The sequence below is a fragment of the Pantherophis guttatus genome, chromosome 4 (assembly GCF_059756535.1).
Source record: "Pantherophis guttatus breed Tessera chromosome 4, ASM5975653v1, whole genome shotgun sequence".
NCBI lineage: Eukaryota > Metazoa > Chordata > Lepidosauria > Squamata > Colubridae > Pantherophis > Pantherophis guttatus.
Window position 1 is genome coordinate 37,031,932 of NC_142066.1, and position 17,923 is coordinate 37,049,854.

The 17,923-nt window shown below is 33.5% G+C and overlaps 4 protein-coding genes across 4 annotated transcripts; 3 read left to right on the forward strand and 1 right to left on the reverse strand.

The window, feature by feature from the left end:
- The first annotated feature begins 207 nt into the window (after nucleotides 1–207).
- Nucleotides 208–4,066, forward strand: LOC117668732 (olfactory receptor 14I1-like). Its single transcript, XM_034422791.1, has 3 exons — nucleotides 208–1,094; nucleotides 3,019–3,047; nucleotides 4,041–4,066. Exons 1-3 carry the CDS (start codon nucleotides 208–210, stop codon nucleotides 4,064–4,066), a joined length of 942 nt encoding a protein of 313 aa, XP_034278682.1.
- A 2,933-nt stretch (nucleotides 4,067–6,999) lies between these two features.
- LOC117668733 (olfactory receptor 14A16-like) lies at nucleotides 7,000–7,959 on the reverse strand. The gene has a single exon (XM_034422792.2). The coding sequence runs from the start codon at nucleotides 7,957–7,959 to the stop codon at nucleotides 7,000–7,002; it is 960 nt and encodes a 319-aa protein (XP_034278683.2).
- A 4,980-nt stretch (nucleotides 7,960–12,939) lies between these two features.
- LOC148114019 (olfactory receptor 14I1-like) lies at nucleotides 12,940–13,863 on the forward strand. The gene has a single exon (XM_087893618.1). The coding sequence runs from the start codon at nucleotides 12,940–12,942 to the stop codon at nucleotides 13,861–13,863; it is 924 nt and encodes a 307-aa protein (XP_087749744.1).
- A 2,464-nt stretch (nucleotides 13,864–16,327) lies between these two features.
- On the forward strand, nucleotides 16,328–17,416 carry LOC117668734 (olfactory receptor 14A16-like). The gene has a single exon (XM_034422793.1). It carries the CDS (start codon nucleotides 16,328–16,330, stop codon nucleotides 17,414–17,416), a length of 1,089 nt encoding a protein of 362 aa, XP_034278684.1.
- Nucleotides 17,417–17,923: the final 507 nt, after the last annotated feature.

The window sequence follows — 17,923 nt, forward strand, 5'->3', positions numbered from 1 at the left end:
ACTTTAAATTAATACAAGAAAACTGAAGCAATATGGATGCCATATTTATGCCTAAAAACACTTATCCAAACTGGGAAGATCAACATTTATTTTAATCTTCATTGAAATCATACAATTTATGATTTAAACTTCTCCAAATGAAAATGAATGGAAACTATTTTAAGAATGCTTCCTTTTCTTCTAAGGTTGTGATCATTGTGACCAAAAATGGATAACAACACATCTATATTTCTTCTCCTGGAATTATCAAACATTTGGGAATTTCAGATTATCTATGCTTCTGTATTTTTGTTTTTGTATTTAATTACACTAACTGGGAACTTCCTGATTATCTCTGCAATAATTTTTGATTCTCACCTTCACACACCAATGTACTTCTTCCTAATGAATTTAGCACTGCAGAACATTGGTTCAGTTTCAGTCATTATTCCCAAGTCCATTTTCAATTCATTTATGAACAGACGACAGATTTCTTATTCTGAATGTGTAACTCAAGTTCTTTTATTTTTATTCTTTGTAGACTCTGATATCTCTCTTCTTACTGTCATGGCATTTGATCGGTATGTTGCTATCTGCAATCCTTTACAATATGAAATGATAATGAGCAGGAAGGCCTGTACCCAAATGGTTGGCAGCGTGTGGATTGCCAGCCTGTTCAATGCTGTATTAAACACCACTGGGACTTTTCTTACTCCTTTCTGCTCTAATATTATCAATCAGTTTTATTGTGAAATCCCACATTTACTGAAGATTGCCTGTTCAGATTTATATATAACTGAAATTGGAGTTGTAGTATTTAGCATTACATTAGCATTTGGTTGTTTTGTCTTCATTGTTGTTACTTATGTGGAGATCTTCCTTGCTGTCCTGAGAATTCCTTCTGTTCAAGGAAGAAAAAAGGCTTTCTCCACTTGTCTGCCACACCTAATCGTCTTTTCCATTTTTTTGTTTACTGGTTGCTTTGCTTATCTGCGTCCTATATCAGAGAAACCATCACATCCTGATTTTGCCATTACAGTAATGTATTCCATTATCCCACCCATGATGAATCCATTAATCTATAGCTTGAGAAACAATGACATCAAGATTGCTCTGTCAAGAATTTTTGCTCTGGGGTCACTTATATAAATGGGAAATATTAGATGTGCACTTAGAATATAAATTGAAGGGTAAAATTAGATAAATGTCATCCCACAACTTCACATCTTATTATATTAAGTTGGAAAGTTATAATAATACAATTTGACAATAAAGCAAATTAAATATTACTTTTCCTATTTCAATAATTCTCCTCTCAATAATTCTCCTCCTCTCTTCTCCTACATATTACTTCAATATGTAAGAAGAATATTGTAAGAAAACAAATGTAGGAATATACTCTTTCTCCAATGTCACATAGTGCTTTCTTTTTTAAATATTTATTTCATTTATTTTGAAATTCATTTTTAATCTCAAAATATATGGGACAATCAAGGAGCACTGGTCAGCAATTCTTCAAACAATTGCATATTTTCCTAGGATCATGTAGCAGAACATAAAAGTATGAGAAACTTAGAAAAGACATAGCTGTTTTAATCTGTTCAAAACAAGTGCCTTATATATAATCAACTATGAAATGTCTTTAAATATTAGTAGCTCGGGTTGGTAGTTATATTGTTGATTTGAACTCTGAGCTTGGCGATTTGGTTGCAAACCAAACTCGGAGCTCAAACCAACAACATAATAATCAACTATGCTAGAAATCATATTTTCCCCTTCATTGCTAGGTATATATAATTTTAACAGCAATGCAAAATATATTCTATTGAGTGCTTAGTCACAAGACAGAAATAATATTTCTTTGAACAAGTAAAGAAAGTATCCACTCTGGAGGCAGAGGAGGGACAGGAACAGGACATTTCTTTAGGCAATTTCTCCTTTGCCTGATTCTTTCCCACCATCAACATGATTGGATTCCTTTTGATATGTTCAAAACAAATAGCTTAGTCTCTTGCAATCCTCTCTAATCTCTCCATTCCATGAGTGGGGCAGGGAAGAGAAGGGTCAGGCAATGGGGAGATTGCCTTCAGGAATTGATTGCTTTTCTAGAACCACCCATCTCAGACTTGTGATTTGGGACCCTTGTCACAAGATGGATGGTCACCTCATCTCCTGGTGCTTAAATCCACAGAAAACTGCTATTTCTCTTTATGAGGAGCAGCCATCTGGAGCATGTGCAGGCATCTCAATCTCTCTTTTTACCCAAACAAGTACTGAAGAACTGGTCTACTCTCTGGTTCTTCAGTTTTTGTTGCATTTGTCAGTGCCATTTTCATGGAGGTATCTTTTGTTCACCATACCTGCCCAGAAGTTAAAAAGTTTTGGTCTTAAGTTGATTATTTCATATTAAAGACTCCAATGTATTGTTTTCTCTCCCTCTCCCTATTTCTCCTGCTTTACAATATTTGTAGATATATAGGCCCCCTTTGAAGCTAGACAATAGGTGATCATGTTTTCCATGCTGTAGAAATGTATTGTACATATGGGAATCATTCTTGTTTAAATTTGGTTAAACTTATGTGTGTATATATATATATATATATATATTTTCCAGAAAGCCCAGAAGCTTGTGAATGAGATTTCACAGAACCAGGGCTGCAGAACAACTTAGAACAACTTAGTTTACGTAGGTAAAACCTGGCTAGAAAGAATATGCTTGCTATTGTAAGGATATATCTTATTAAAATATTATATTTCTTGATGCATTTTTCCAAAATTTTACTTAGTGAGAAAAGTTGTGATTTCATTTCAAATTTAGTTTCTAAGATTTCTGTAATATATTCTAGATTTCTTTTCAATACTTTTGAGGGCCTTTTTTCACAGATCCAACACATCTGATAGAATGTTGTTTCTGTTTTCTGGCATATCTAACATTTACTACCATATAATTTTTCTCTCTTAAATATTATTGATAAAGTTGTATATCATCTGTAGAACATTTATATCAATTTTCTTTTAGGTTACATGTATACATTGTAGAGATTTAATCCATAGTTCTTTCCAATTTTGTGTGTCATCTGTTTCTTTAAAATGTTGCTTCCATTGTGTGAACATTTTTGTTTTCTTCTGTTCCTTATTATATCTAATTAAAAGTTTATATGTGTGTCCTAAGAGGTGGTGATGGTTTTGTATGAATACTCAAAAAACTTTGTTTTTTTGCCTTTTAATATCCCCTTTCCTTCTTGAGATTTGACGTTATTCTTCCATCTATTTATTAATAAAGCAGCCATCTTTGACAAAGTAGTTTCCTTGCTGTATTTTAGCTTTTACAGAATTCAAATGAACTATGTCTGCATATGTAATTATATTGTTCTTGATATAATTATTTCTTACATGAAAAGTATATGAAGAAGAGGCTAGATATGATTTCTAGTTTTTCAAACTTTATATATATATATATATATATATATATATATATATATATATATATATATATATATATATATATATATAAACTGATTCCTGAGTAATGATTCATATATTGGACAACTGAAATCTCCAGAACATGACATTTTATGTATTTTTATTTTGTATTGTAACCCAGTCTTTCCTTTTATATGACTTTATCTTGTTTAAACAAAATGAGATAAAGACATATAAAAGGAAAGACTGGATTACAATTAAAAAGAACAAAAATTAAGAAAAGTACCAAACCTCTCCTTAAATCCAGTGAGTAAAAAGAATTATGGAATTGATCCAAAGGTGGGTTTCAACAGGTTCTGACCAGTTCTGGAGAACTGGTAGTGGAAATTTTTAGTAGTTCAGAGAACTGGTAGTATAAATTCTGACTGGCCCCAGAAGTCCCAGCTGATCAGGAGAAAATGGGGATTTTGCAGTATCCTTCCCCTGCCACGCCCACCAAGCCACACCCACCAAGCCATGCCCACCAAGCCATGCCACACCCACTAAGCCACACCCACAGAACCGGTAGTAAAAAGTTTTGAAACCCACCACTGAATTGATCTTAGACTTTTCATAGCAATATTTTTCACATTTTATAGTTATAAAACCTCAAGAAGAATGTTGACTTTGTTTCACATGGCACTGACTCTTCTGCTTCTCACGGGGAGCTGTGGGTACATATAGTTATTACTGAGTACAACTAAGAGAGGACCACTTTGGTGTAGAGGTTAAGACATCAGGCTAGAAATGGGGAGACCAGGAGTTTTAGTCCTGCCTTAGACACAAAGCCAATTGAGTGACCTTGAACCTGTCACTCTCTCAGCCTTAAAAAGTAGACAATAGCAAACTAGTTTCAAAAGGCTTGCCAAGAAACATGTAGCAACTTGTCCAAGCAGTCTCTGAAAATGTGACATTATTAAATGAAAGAGAGAAAAAGTAGCAGAAGCTGTTATTACCAAGTTAGATATTCACTCTATGTACCCTCTTCTGTCATTTTGTTGACTTTTTGTCTATGAGATTGCTAATTTCTGGATTTTCCTACTGTTCCCAGGACAAATGCACAAAACTTTGCCTTCAGGCCAGAACCTCACTTTCTAGTGAGGTTCAATTCAATTATTCAATCTCTTTTATTCATTAAACATGAAACTCAGTCAACTGAACATTTTAAAATCTTTATTATTATTATTATTATTATTATTATTATTATTATTATTATTTAATCTTTAGTGAAATTCACAGCCTTTGAGGCTGGTTAATAGCTCAGCAGTTCGAGTCCTAACCAAGGACCTAGGACAGTGATGGCTAACCTTTTTGCTGTCGCGTGCCAAAAGTGGGGATCATGCGAGGTGGTCGTGCATGCGTGTTACCATACCCATAATTCAATGCGCCCCACCCCCTGCACATGCACGCATGACCCTCCCTGAGCTACTCCCACTTTTGGCACATGATGGCACGGTGGGCCTGGTAGGTCCGTTTTCCGCCCTCCCCAGGCTCCAGAGGCTTTCTTAGAGCCTGGGGAGGGCAAAAACAGCCTTCCATCCCCCACCCGGGAGGCCCTCCAGAGGCCGGAAACAGCCCATTTCCCGACTTCAGGTGGGCCTGGAAGGGCCGAAAATTAACTGGAACTGAGTAGGGCAATGCTCGCATGCCCACAGATATGGCTCCGCATGCCACCTGTGGCACCCGTGCCATAGGTTCGCCATCACGGACCTAGGAATCATCATCATCATCATCATCATCATCATCATCATCATCATCATCATCTCTTGTATTCATTAAACATGAAACTCAGTCTACTGGACATTTAAAAATGTGTCACAAATATGAGTGACTGGTGCTAATGGTTGATACAGGTTGCTGTCAGTGTCCTAGGTATCAACCAAGTATCTTCTCAAATACATGATGTTCCAAGTAGTGAATTGCAGTTCCACTGGTGTTATTGCAGGAAGCTGCAATTTTTTGATGTGTTTTGTAAAATTCTTGAACATGGTACCAAGTGCCCCGATGACAATGGGTGTCACTGTTATATGTTTCATCCATAGCCATGTAGTTTCAATGGCCAGGTCGCAATATTTTGTGATTTTTTTCCAGCTCCTTTTCCTTGACTCTGGCATCTCCTGGTATAGCGATAGCAATAAACTGTACACTTCAGCCCTTGACAACCGTGATATGTGGCGTGTTGTGTTCCAAATGACAATCTGTCTGTATTCGAAAGTCCCAGATAGATCATCATTTGGAACACAACACTATAATAATAATTATTATTATATACTTTATTCATTAAACATGAAACTCATCAACTGAACATTCAAAAATGCATCAGAAATTATCATTATTACATCATTATCATTATTATCAATTATTGCATATTTTTCATTATCCAAGATATTTTATTGTCTATTGCTTCTTGTTACTAAGAAATAAGGGCTTTATCCTAAAATCTCTTGGACTGAGAAAATGGAAGATGATTCTCAGAATAATTCCTTGCACTTATAATTAATTACAGGATGCCAAGTAATTCTTCATTATGCTTTTTATATATTTTTCAAATATAATCACCATAAAATATTCTGGGCTAACTCTATATTAGGGAACTTACTATTACAAATATAAGGATAATTATTTAGACTCGTCTATAAAATATATATTCCCAGCTTGTCTAGTACAAAGTACAATGCAAAAAAGTTTTTTTTTTAAAAAAAAAAAACTTTGTACGCTAGCTGAAGTTCAATCTCTTAAATAAAGGTAAAGGTTCCCCTTGCACATATGTGCTAGTCATTCTTGATTCTAGGGGGCAGTGCTCATTTCCATTTCAAAGCCGAAGAGCCAGTGCTGTTTGAAGACATCTCCATGGTCATGTGGCCGGCATGACTAAATGCCAAAGGCACACAGAACGCTGTTAAATTCCCACCAAAGGTGGTCCCTATTTTTCTACTTGTGTTTTTTATGTGCTTTCAAACTGCTAGGTTCTGTACTGGGACAAGTAACAGGAGCATGATTCAAGTACAAAAGAGCAAAGTTTGTATTGTCACATCCTAATGCACACTTTTTTTTTTAATTTGCTCTCTCTAGTTCCCATTTTTTTGATGCCCATGACTATTTCTTTCAAAACCAACAAATGCAGATCAAACATCAAAAAAATCAGTGGATAATTCTATTGTAATGTACAACATTTAAAGATAGAGAATTTAATGGGTTTCTACTCTGAAATGAGAGTGTATCCTTTTTAAAAAATGTTAGTGGATAGAATTTGGAGACAGAAACCTTACAAAATGTATTACCTGTATCTTTAGAGTAACATACGGTACTTTCTCTTAAAATTGGAAAGCCTGATGAAAGCTGGGTAGAAAGACTTTCTCAGTTTTTCACTGCTAGTGCCTTTGCTTCAAATTACAATGATATTCTCAAGCAATCTTAACTATCATCCTCACTGCTACATTCTCTATAAATGATAGCTTTCAGATCAAAAACTTAATAATTTTTAAAACATTAAAATTTAAAAAATGTGAGGTTTATTAATTACAGTAACAAAGATCTGGCTATGTACTAATCCAATTTCTACTTTAATCTGGATGATATATTCAGAGAACAGTTTTTTCCTCTGAATAGTTTTGAGAGAGATTTTTTAATTGCCTTGTTTTTCATGCTGTAAATAATTGGATTCAGCAGAGGAGGAAGCATTGAATATATCATTGTAAAAATCAAGTCCAGATATGATGGCGTGTCAGAGGTTGGTCTCAAATAAGCGATACTTCCTGAAAATAAAAACATGGAAAATACAATGATGTGGGGAAGACAAGTTGAAAATGCTTTTTGCCTTCCTTGTATGGAAGGAATTTGAAGGAGTGCCATGAAGATATATATATAAGTCACAATAATGAAGCAGCAGCAACCTACCCCAATGGCAACACTTACAACTACAATTCCAATTTCAATTAAATATAAGTCAGAGCAGGCAAGTTTAAGTAACTGGGGGATCTCACAGAAGAATTGATTTACCACATTAGAGCAGAAAGGGGTCACAAAAGTCCCACTCGTATGTAAAATCCCATAAGCAAGACCAGCAAGCCATACCGTAGCAACCATTTGGGTACAAGCTTGCTTATTCATCACCATTTCATAGTGCAATGGATTACAGATGGCAATATACCGGTCATATGCCATGACTGTAAGAAGAAAAAAATCTGATGATATAAAAAAGAAAAACAAAAGAACCTGAGCAACACATCCAAAATAAGAAATGTCCCTGGTATTCAGGAGGGAATTGATCATGGATTTGGGAATAATCACTGAAATAGAGCACAAATCCTGTACAGCCAAGTTCATCAGGAAAAAATACAATGGTGTATGAAGATGATGATCAAATGCTACTGCAGAGATGATTAAAATGTTCCCTGTTACAATTGTTAAATATAATAACAGGAACACAGTGAAATGAAGAATCTGTAGTTCCCAGATCTCTGAGAATTCTAGAAGCAAAAATGTAGATACAGATGTGTTCTGAAACATTGTGCGCATAGCAATAGTTTCACAGTGCCTAGGGGAAAAACAGATTGAAAATGGCTTAAAATAACTTTTTATAGTATTATAATTAAAATGTGTTCATATGATCATCTGAGAGTCAATGGAGCGCCAGATTTTCCACTCATTGTTTAGCCTTTCTAGATGTAGTGGGAAGATCAGGTTTCAGAGAAGCAAACTTTCTCCCATTTCAATTTCTATGCTCACCTTCCCTTATTTATTTTATTTATAGTCATCATCTTCCAGATATTGAGGATTTATCCTATACTAAATATGGTAGAATGAATGTTTGAAGTAATATCTGACCAATAAAATTGTATATAAAAGACAATGATTCTAGACAGATACTTACTTTTAGAAGGTCAATGCCATTCATATAATGTTCTCTCTCATTATGACACAGTTTGGCCCTGAAATCAGCTTTTATCTGCTTTTATCTATAGGTAAAAATAGTTCTCTTCTCTATAGCATTTGGACAGAAATTCTTCCAGTTTGAGGAAAATAAGTGGTATATTGTTACATTTGAATTTTTTTTTTTAATTTGATTTATATGCCGTCCTTCTCCAGAGACTCAGGGTGGCTTACAATGCGTTAAGCAATAGCCTTCATACTTTTGTATATTTATACAAAGTCAGCTTATTGCCCCCACAAACTGGGTCCTCAATTTACCTATCTTAGAAAGGATGGAAGGCTGAGTCAACCTTGAGCCTGGTGAGATTTGAATTTACAGTAATTGCAGACAGCTGGTGTTAATCACAATGCTATTAGTCTGCATTTTTGCAAAGAGAATATTAATATTTTAAGCACTAAGGATAGGTTGGTATCATCATAACCATCATCATCAAATTATGATGATCAATACTAGATTATCATCAAGAACTAAAGTCCAACTTGTAATTATAATCAGCCAGTAACAGAGTATGGAGATGACCCTACTTCACTGTGGAGTTCAGTCAGTTTGGGCCTGTCATCATCCTCCCACAGGTTAGCCTGCTTTACTGAATTTTCAGTATAGAAAATGAAGTGAGAATGAAATAGAACCCCTCTTGGCTTCCTGACATTCCATGAAGAAAGAGATAATATCAAAGCAACCTAAAGAGGCAGCTAATTAAATGCAGGGAGGAAGAGATTTAGGAATAACTTACTGATTCTCTGCATGAATATTTTTCCAGCCCAGTTCAGTCCAGTCCAGTCACATAATGCACCTAAGATCTGATGAATTTATCTGTTTTGTCTGTTTTTTCATTGTTCGGAAATAAAAGTTTGTGATTTCTGAAGAAAGAGGCAGCCGAAATAAAATGATTATTATTTCTGTGCACATTTCTCATAATACATGTATATTATATACTTTGCATATATACATTTCTCAGGGAAAAGTAAGAAATATGAAAACAAAGGGTAATTTGTCACTTTGGTAAAGTGACAATTAGACCTGTTGTTATTTAAATTTTTCCACATCCTTAATATAATCTCTTTTATATTGTTATTGACCGTGAAGAATAGAAAGTTGAAAATCTCATGCTTATCCAAGATGATTAATTATTTGTAATATATTTTCACATTTAAATAGTGAGTTGAATTTCTCCAGGGCACAGAATTATTGTCATCGGGGGACTGTATTGTATTTAAGCATATCAGCTGCTCTTGAGGATTCTTATTTAAGAAATTTAAAGTACAAAAATTCTGAAATAATCAAGATAATAATTTATATGGAGGGCATATAAACATACGGGAAATAGCTCAATTTTTTACAAGAACTATTGGCAGAGTGGAAGAAGTAACATGAATTGTATCATGATATGTGTATATTTATGTGTATGTGTGTATATACATATACATATACATATACATATTCTTATTCTGTATCCTTTTAAATCATATGTATATATTTCCCATAATACACACACTTGCCACAAAACTTCTGTTAGAAAGTTCTAATAGTCTATGGATTTCCTTCTACGGTCATGCACTACGGATTCAGCGATGCAGTATATAGGAGAAAATTCCAAAGTGTTTCAAGTAAAATTCATCTATTTTTTTTGAATCTGTCATTTGGGATCCAAATTTAAGTATGTAGGTAGTGTATATTTCCAATGTCTACCATTAATTGACTTGGAAAATATGGAATCCTATGTAAATCTAGCTTGTGGTACAAGTTCTGATGGCTAATCCTGGAATAAAATAATTTATTTAGCTTTTTAAAATCCTGCCTTTATTATTCTTTTCATAAATAACTCAAGATAGTGAACCTAGCTAATATTCCTTTTACATCCTATTTTCCTCACAATAACAACCCTATGAGGTGAATTGGACTGAGAAAACCCAGCCCAAAGGCATCCAACTGGATTGATCTGTGATTGAGGAACTGATTATCTTTTTTTAGTTTGAATTTAAGGAGAATGGTCTTTACTGACTGCTTAAATTATCTCATCTTGATGAAATGAAATATACACTGGGATTCCTATGTGTTGATTTTCCTCTCCATTAAGATTGGCTTATTATCTGAAGGCAAGGTTAGGGATGATGACATCATATATGTATAGTAAAAGTTCTGCATCTGTCGAGGGTTATAATCAGAAAAAGTGTACAGATCTAATAGCTTGATGTGTTTTACCCTGTAAATCCATTTCAAATGTCTAGTGTATGCAGTAAGAAATGAAGCATGACTGACCACTTATCTCCTTTTGTGTGAGAAAGGAGAATTGTCACCTTTTTCTGGACTTTTATATAGTCCTTATTAGATATTAATTATATTTTAATTAATTAAATATATTAATTAATATTTTAATTAATTAAATATATTAATTAATATTTTAATTAATTAAATATATTAATTATATTTTAATTAATTAAATATATTAATTATATTTTAATTAATTAAATATAATTAGATTAGATGTTTGCTTTGAATTGGCAGGCAATTTTTGTCTTTTCAGGACGTAATAAACAAATATAATTAAATCTCTTCCTTTCTGATTTTAAGTCTCCACAAAGCTTTCATACCAAAATAATCATTAAAGAGACCATCTTTCATGATAGCAATAGCACTTAGACTTATATACTGCTTCACAGTGCTTTACAGCCCTCTCTAAGTGGTTTACAGAATCACCATATTGCCCCCAACAATCTGGGTCCTCATTTTACCCACCTCGGAAGGACGGAAGGCTGAGTCAACCTTGAGCCTGGTGAGATTTGAACTGCCAAAATTGAAGGCAGATGGCAGTCAGCAGAAATAGCCTGCAATACTCGTTCTAACCACTGCGCCATCATAGCTCTTATTTATGTTAAATGCCTGGAGGTATAGGAGGCTCTACTCAATCCTCTCTCAATTTATTTGTCTGAGATAAAATATATATCTCATATAAGAAGGTAATATTCATTGCTTTCATGTTTGTTTGTTTGTTTGTTTATTTCAGTTTGTGCACCACCCAACAACTGTAGGATGTTCAGAAAAAATGAAAATCTGTAAAATAATAAAACTATAAAAATAAAATTTAAAAAAAGAATAATGAATAAATTTGAATTAATACGTCTTTAGTGTTTTTTCTTGTGTGCCTTGTTTCTCTAGCCATTTCATCACATTTCTATTTTCCTCTGGGCAATCTCTTATATTCTAGTTTAAGCTCCTGGGTAAATATCTAAAATGGTCTTGTCAGAAAATATACACATAAAGGTTCTTACAAAACATATTTCTGATGCAGTTTTACCTGAAACATTTATTAGATGGACCTTTGGCAAAGTATAGCAGATATGTCTTTCAGTATACCGGTAATTAGATTACTATGTGGATGTACATAAAATTTTGCAGGCAGTATAATATAATGCTATGGATTGATTTTGAAAACAGAATCTGAGGTGCAGAAGTATTAAAATATTAAAAAGGTAATGAAAAGAAATGTGACTGTGTCAAAACTTGCTTTAGAATGGAATAGCTAGCGAGTAAATATACTGTACATTTTTAGATAGCTGATTAACTAAATATATGGCATTTTGTTTTGTATAAGGAACATGCTCAAGTGTAAACTCATTGAAAAATATGTTGAATTAATCCTAATTGTGATCTTTTGGTTCATTTGCAGAATCTGTATTCAGCACAGATATATACAGATGTATAAATGTATACAGAGAACCCACCTATTAATAATAGCTACAAAATTGTTTAAAGGCAAAAAGTACATATGGTTGAAAAGGAAAATATAGGATTTTTTTATTCCAATAGAAAACAGGCTAACAAGGGATGAGGGTTTAAAAGCCTTCCAAGTTGGAATAAAAGAACAGAGGTGAAGAGAAAACAAAAGAGAAGCCCCTTACTTGCTTTTTTTCCCTAATACCTATGGGGTTCAATAACATAAAGAATAATAAATGCTTCTAAGCTATATCTCAAATTGAATGAATTTGGAACTAAGCATCTATCTATAGAGTTGATAGGAAAAAGCCTTCTTACAGAAATCCTTCTGGTAACCTCTCTATGTATATTTGCATACATAAGTTTACAAATAAAACCCATCTTTTTCCATAGCAATAACAATCCCAGTCCTTGGGAAAGACTCAATAGGCAGACAAAAATGTCAGATACAATTTAAACATCTGGCTGACTGTGCAAACCAACAATATATTAAATAATTATACTATCCAATTTAGAAACTCTGAGTAGTTATATTGATTCATTATCAACGTTGCTTTTTAAATGGTTTCCTTTTAAGTGTATTAGCTTTGTTAGCATATTTAGCATTTTTGACCACAAAGGTGGTTTTATGTTTTTTAACCTACTGTGAATTTTTGGCTAGTTAAGTGGTACATAAACTTTATTAATTAGTTAGAAACCATCTTCAAAACTGTAAAGAATTGCATTAAGATCGTAATCTCTGCTTTTTAAAATATTTCTTGCAATTCTATTGAATGTGTTTTCTGCTGTTCCTATCTCCTTTCCCCCTCCCCATTATCACTACAGATGCTGTATTGAATTCTAAGAAAACAATGTCTAACCAGAGTATTGTGACGGAATTTCGTCTTTTAGAATTTTCTGAAATCCGACAACTACAGATTTTATACTTTGTGGCTTTTTCCATCATCTATATGACTACATTGATTGGAAATTTTCTGGTGATTGCTGTTGTAGCATTTAATCATACTCTTCATAATCCAATGTATTTTTTCTTGGCAAATTTATCTACCATTGAGCTTGGCTATATTTCAGTTACTATACCTAAGGCCATAGCTAACTTATTCATGGCCACCTGGCAAATTTCCTATCCTGAATGTGTGGCCCAAGTCTTCTTCTTTGCCCTTTTTGGGAATTCAGAACTCTTCCTTTTGACCATCATGGCCTATGATCGATATGTTGCTATCTGCAACCCACTGCAATATGAATACCTTCTGAACAAAAAAACCTGCATTCAAATGGTGGCTGTTGCCTGGATTGTGAGCCTTTTTTATGCTGTTTTGCACAGCAGTTGCACATTTACAATTACCTTCTGCTCCAACTTCATCAAGCAATTCTTCTGTGAAATCCCACCACTTCTACAGCTTTCTTGCTCCAACTCCTACATTCTTGAAGATCAAGTGATTGATTCGGCTGTGCTGTTTGGCCTAGGATGTTTCGGTTTTATCATCATTTCCTATCTGAAGATTTTTAGAGCTGTTTTGAAAATCCCCTCTGTAAAGGGAAGGAAGAAAGCCACCTCTACTTGCCTTCCTCACTTTCTTGTCCTTTTCTTGTTTGTCTTCACAAGGATCATTGCTTATATGGGACCATCTTCAACAATCTCAGAAAAAATGAGTTTAGTGCTTAGTATGATTTATTCTGTCATACCTCCTTTAATGAATCCCATTATTTATAGCATAAGGAATAAAGAAATCATGTCAATTCTTTGGAGCATTTGGGGGAAAAATAAATTTTAAAGGGGCATTTACAAATGTTGTATATCAGCATTCCTTTTTAAAGAAATGGATAATTTAGAAGGAGGACAATTAGATCTTTTTATTTTCTTAAAAGAAGAATGCATTTGTCCCATAGTATTATCAATGTTACTAACGTCAATAAAGTATCTTCACAGAATTTTCATAATAAAGTACATATATGATTCAAAATGAAGTACATATACAAGTTCATTTTGGAAATGCTGACATTCAAGTACATGCACATATAATTACTATTGAGAAAGGAGTCTATCTGGAAAAATATAAGTATGATAATGTACTTATTGAGTAAAGCCTATACTAAGCAAACTTTAACTTTAAAGGTGCATTACGTCTCCTAGTATATTTCTATACACACAAATAATATCATGACCTGATTCCATATTTATACAAAGAATATATATTTTTTCACAGTAATTTATGTGAAAAGCACAGGTTTGAGGCTGCACTTTACAGTAAAGTTTTATTTCAAGGAACAAGTTCTTTTTTAAAAAAAAAATTTGGCTGTTGTAGTACCCTTTTTTACACTTCTGGCCTATGTTCTACCATCTAATAATAATTTGTTCTACATGTAGTACAATCCTAATTACAAAGGATCACTCATGTAGTGATATCTATTTTTGAGGAAAAAAGGACATGGGAGGGGGAATTGTAATAAACTTTCCAATTTCTAGTCAAATCAATTTGCCACTTTTTCAAACAGACCATAGATTTTCAGGATGAGCATCATGTTTTGCCTTTAAATTGTGCACTTAAGGAACACATTCCAATTTTTAGGTGAGATCAAGACAAAATACTACTATATACTTTAATTGAATGCAATACAAAACAGTTTAATAAGAGTATTTCCCCAATTTGGTGGCAACTTTTGTAGAGGCTCTAAGATCCACAGTAAGGCTTTTAGGGCCACATGAACCCAAGTCCTTCATACAAATGAGTATCCCTCCTCTATCATTTATAGTATATAACCCTTTTATAGTTAGTTCAATTAAAGACACCAACATATTATTGTTGCAAAGTGATTTTTCTTTTATCCCCATTGTACAGTAATTATTTATTATTGATTTCTGCTAAATTAGTCAAAGCTCTAGGGAATAGAAATGTCAGTATCAGTGAACAATACCTAGAGCTATACTGCATTAGAAGGTCAGATAGATATTTGTTAATTTATGTACCATTTGATGTGCACCAGTCATACAATGATGGTAAAAGGGAAACAAATTGTTACTATAAATTGCTAAGTAAAGAAAGAGAGAGGGCAAAAGAAATGTGAAAAACATTTTTTTGTAAGTTGGAGACCCAAGTCTTATTCTTTTTCTCCTTAATAATTTACCATCTCTTCCTTCTTCTTCCTTTCTGAGTACACAATTCTCTTCTTCTCTCTTTCCACTATTCTTTCTTTCAATCATTTCTGTAGCATGAATAATGTGATATTTTATAAGTATACATTACATTATAAACTGTAAATGTTTTTAACGGTGTAAGAAAAAATATGTTCTAATTAATGGTAGTTTAGACAAGCCTGCTTTTAAGAATCTGAATTTTATATTTAGACTTTTCAGTTGGCTCTATGTGTATATATCTATGAATATAAATTCTAGCTTGGCAATATTTATAATTATTTTCAAATCTCAAGAAATAATATTCTTAATATTTATCCAAAACTGTCCAAGGAGCTGTGATGATGAAACATATGACAAGAGTACATGCCACATTTGCATTTCAAATTCTTATCTTGAAATTCATCTGAATGTATACTTCCATATTTCAAGTAACCCAATGAAATCTTGTTATATTTTTCATATTCATGTTGTTCGTTGACAAAGAAAGTAATTATTGTACATGATATAGTCAATATATAAGCCCTCATCAACATTCAGCTGAGCACTGATCTGCTTTATCCATCTTCTGCATGTTCATCTAGGAGATTTGCATGAATAATAATGAATAATTCATTTGCATTTACTCAAGTAAAATCCCCTACTCAATCCCAGATTGAATCCCCAATCTTGTGAAGAGTTCCATAAAATATATTTGTCAATAAATCCCTGCTTAAAAGTATAAACTTTATAATATCCTTTTTTATTAAGTACATTTTAGTCTTGGGCAGGGCTGTAAAACTACAGGATTAAAAGCCTTCAATTATAGGATTCTGGTTGTTAGAACAATGGCTGTTTAATAGTACTGTGTTTGTTGGATTTATCCAATCATCTGTCTACTATGTTATTGGACCCATTGGCTTTGATTCCAGACTTCATTCATCTGTAACTTCTGCTGACCTGTTGCAGCTTCATCATATGCATTATAGTCGTGGTTTATAAAACCACTTAGATTGTGATCCTCTTTGTTGCCAAAGAAGAAAATTAACTAGAATGTTGAGCAAATAAAGATTTTTATGCAATTATTTAATCTTTTTTCTTTTACCCACAGTGAATATTAAGGTGGAATGTCCAACACAACCAGAGTGAATGCATTTCTCCTTCTTGGGTTTTCTGAAATATGGGATCTTCAGATTATATACAGTGTGATTTCTCTTGCCATATATTTAGGAGTTCTGGTGGGAAACAGTCTTATCATTATTGCCATAGCTTTTGAATGCCACCTCCATAAACCCATGTATTTCTTTCTGATGAATTTATCTCTTGCAGACATAGGGTTTGTTTCTGTCACTATTCCTAAATCTATATTCAATTCACTTTTCAATACACGATGGATTTCTTATTCTGAATGTGTCAGTCAAGTATTTTTCCTGATCTTCTTCATGGCAAGTGATTTTGCTCTCCTCACTGTAATGGCATATGATCGGTATGTTGCCATCTGTAGTCCTTTATACTATGAAACTGTGATGAATAAGGAGTCCTGTATCTATATGGCAATCATTTCATGGATTGCTGCCCTTTTCTATGCACTGTTGCACACTGTTGGCACCTTTACAATGACATTCTGTTCAAAAATCATTGTTCAATTTTTCTGTGAAATCCCACAGTTACTTAAAATATCTTGTTCTGATAGTTATGTTATTGAAAGTGTGGTCCACCTCATTGGTGCATGTTTATCATTTATAAGCTTTTGTTTTATAATTTTTTCATATGCACAAATCTTTAGAGCAGTGACAAGAATCCCCTCCATGCAGGGAAAGAAGAAAACCATCTCCACTTGTTTACCACATTTCCTTTCAGTCTCCTTATTTCTTTTTACAACTTCATTTGCCTATCTGAAGCCTATCTCAAACTCACCACATAGTCTTAATTTAGTAGCTTCTGCAATCTATTCTGTGGTTCCACCACTGATGAATCCAATCATCTACAGCTTGAGAAATAAACAGATCAAAACAGCACTAAGGAAATATCTTCCTTCTAATAAGGCTCCTTTCCATGTCCCATTAAAAGTCATATTTAGTTTAGATTTATTTAAACCAATAAACTACATTCTGATTTGTGCAGGATTTCCTGGTAAAATAAAACAAGCATCTGCACCAGGAAAAAACAGATTCTATTGCCCATATGAAGAATATATGTTTTCAATATGTGATTGATCCAGTCTGGTGTAGTTTGTATTGCTATTTCTTAAGGTAAGGATGGACAAAGAAGGACATAAAGGTTATTGTTTTTTTTTTAAAAAAAGCTCAATGTTGATCTTGTCTTCCCCCCCAAAAAACAAACAAACAAACAAACAAACAAACAAGCAAACAAACAAACAAGCAAACAAATCAATGGATTTTATGAAAAAATATATCTACCATCGTTAAAGAATCAAAGCTATTGGAGATCTACAGCAAAGTTTGTTACTGGCATCAAAGAATATAGCAATCACTGGGTCTGTACTCAAAAACATGCCAACAGATCCAAACATTCCACAAACAAGGTTATGTAGAAATGGCAGGATTCAATCTTTATACAATAGTACAAACTGTACACATTTAGTATACAGATGTACACCAGTTTTCTGAAAGGGTTAAGGCATAAGATTAGAAACCAGGAGACCATAGGTACTAGTCCTATCTTAGCACAAAGCCAGATGGGTGACCTTGGGCCCCAGGAAT

What these genes read in the sequence shown, in the direction of transcription:
- LOC117668732 (XM_034422791.1), top strand. Translation starts at nt 208, where the DNA reads ATGGATAACAACACATCTATATTTCTTCTCCTGGAATTATCAAACATT. An exon ending in AATGACATCAAGATTGCTCT is followed by an intron (nt 1,095 to 3,018) that starts GTCAAGAATTTT and finishes TATACATTGTAG; the next exon opens with AGATTTAATCCATAGTTCTT. An exon ending in CCATAGTTCTTTCCAATTTT is followed by an intron (nt 3,048 to 4,040) that starts GTGTGTCATCTG and finishes CACATTTTATAG; the next exon opens with TTATAAAACCTCAAGAAGAA.
- LOC117668733 (XM_034422792.2), bottom strand. Translation starts at nt 7,959, where the DNA reads ATGCGCACAATGTTTCAGAACACATCTGTATCTACATTTTTGCTTCTA.
- LOC148114019 (XM_087893618.1), top strand. Translation starts at nt 12,940, where the DNA reads ATGTCTAACCAGAGTATTGTGACGGAATTTCGTCTTTTAGAATTTTCT.
- LOC117668734 (XM_034422793.1), top strand. Translation starts at nt 16,328, where the DNA reads ATGTCCAACACAACCAGAGTGAATGCATTTCTCCTTCTTGGGTTTTCT.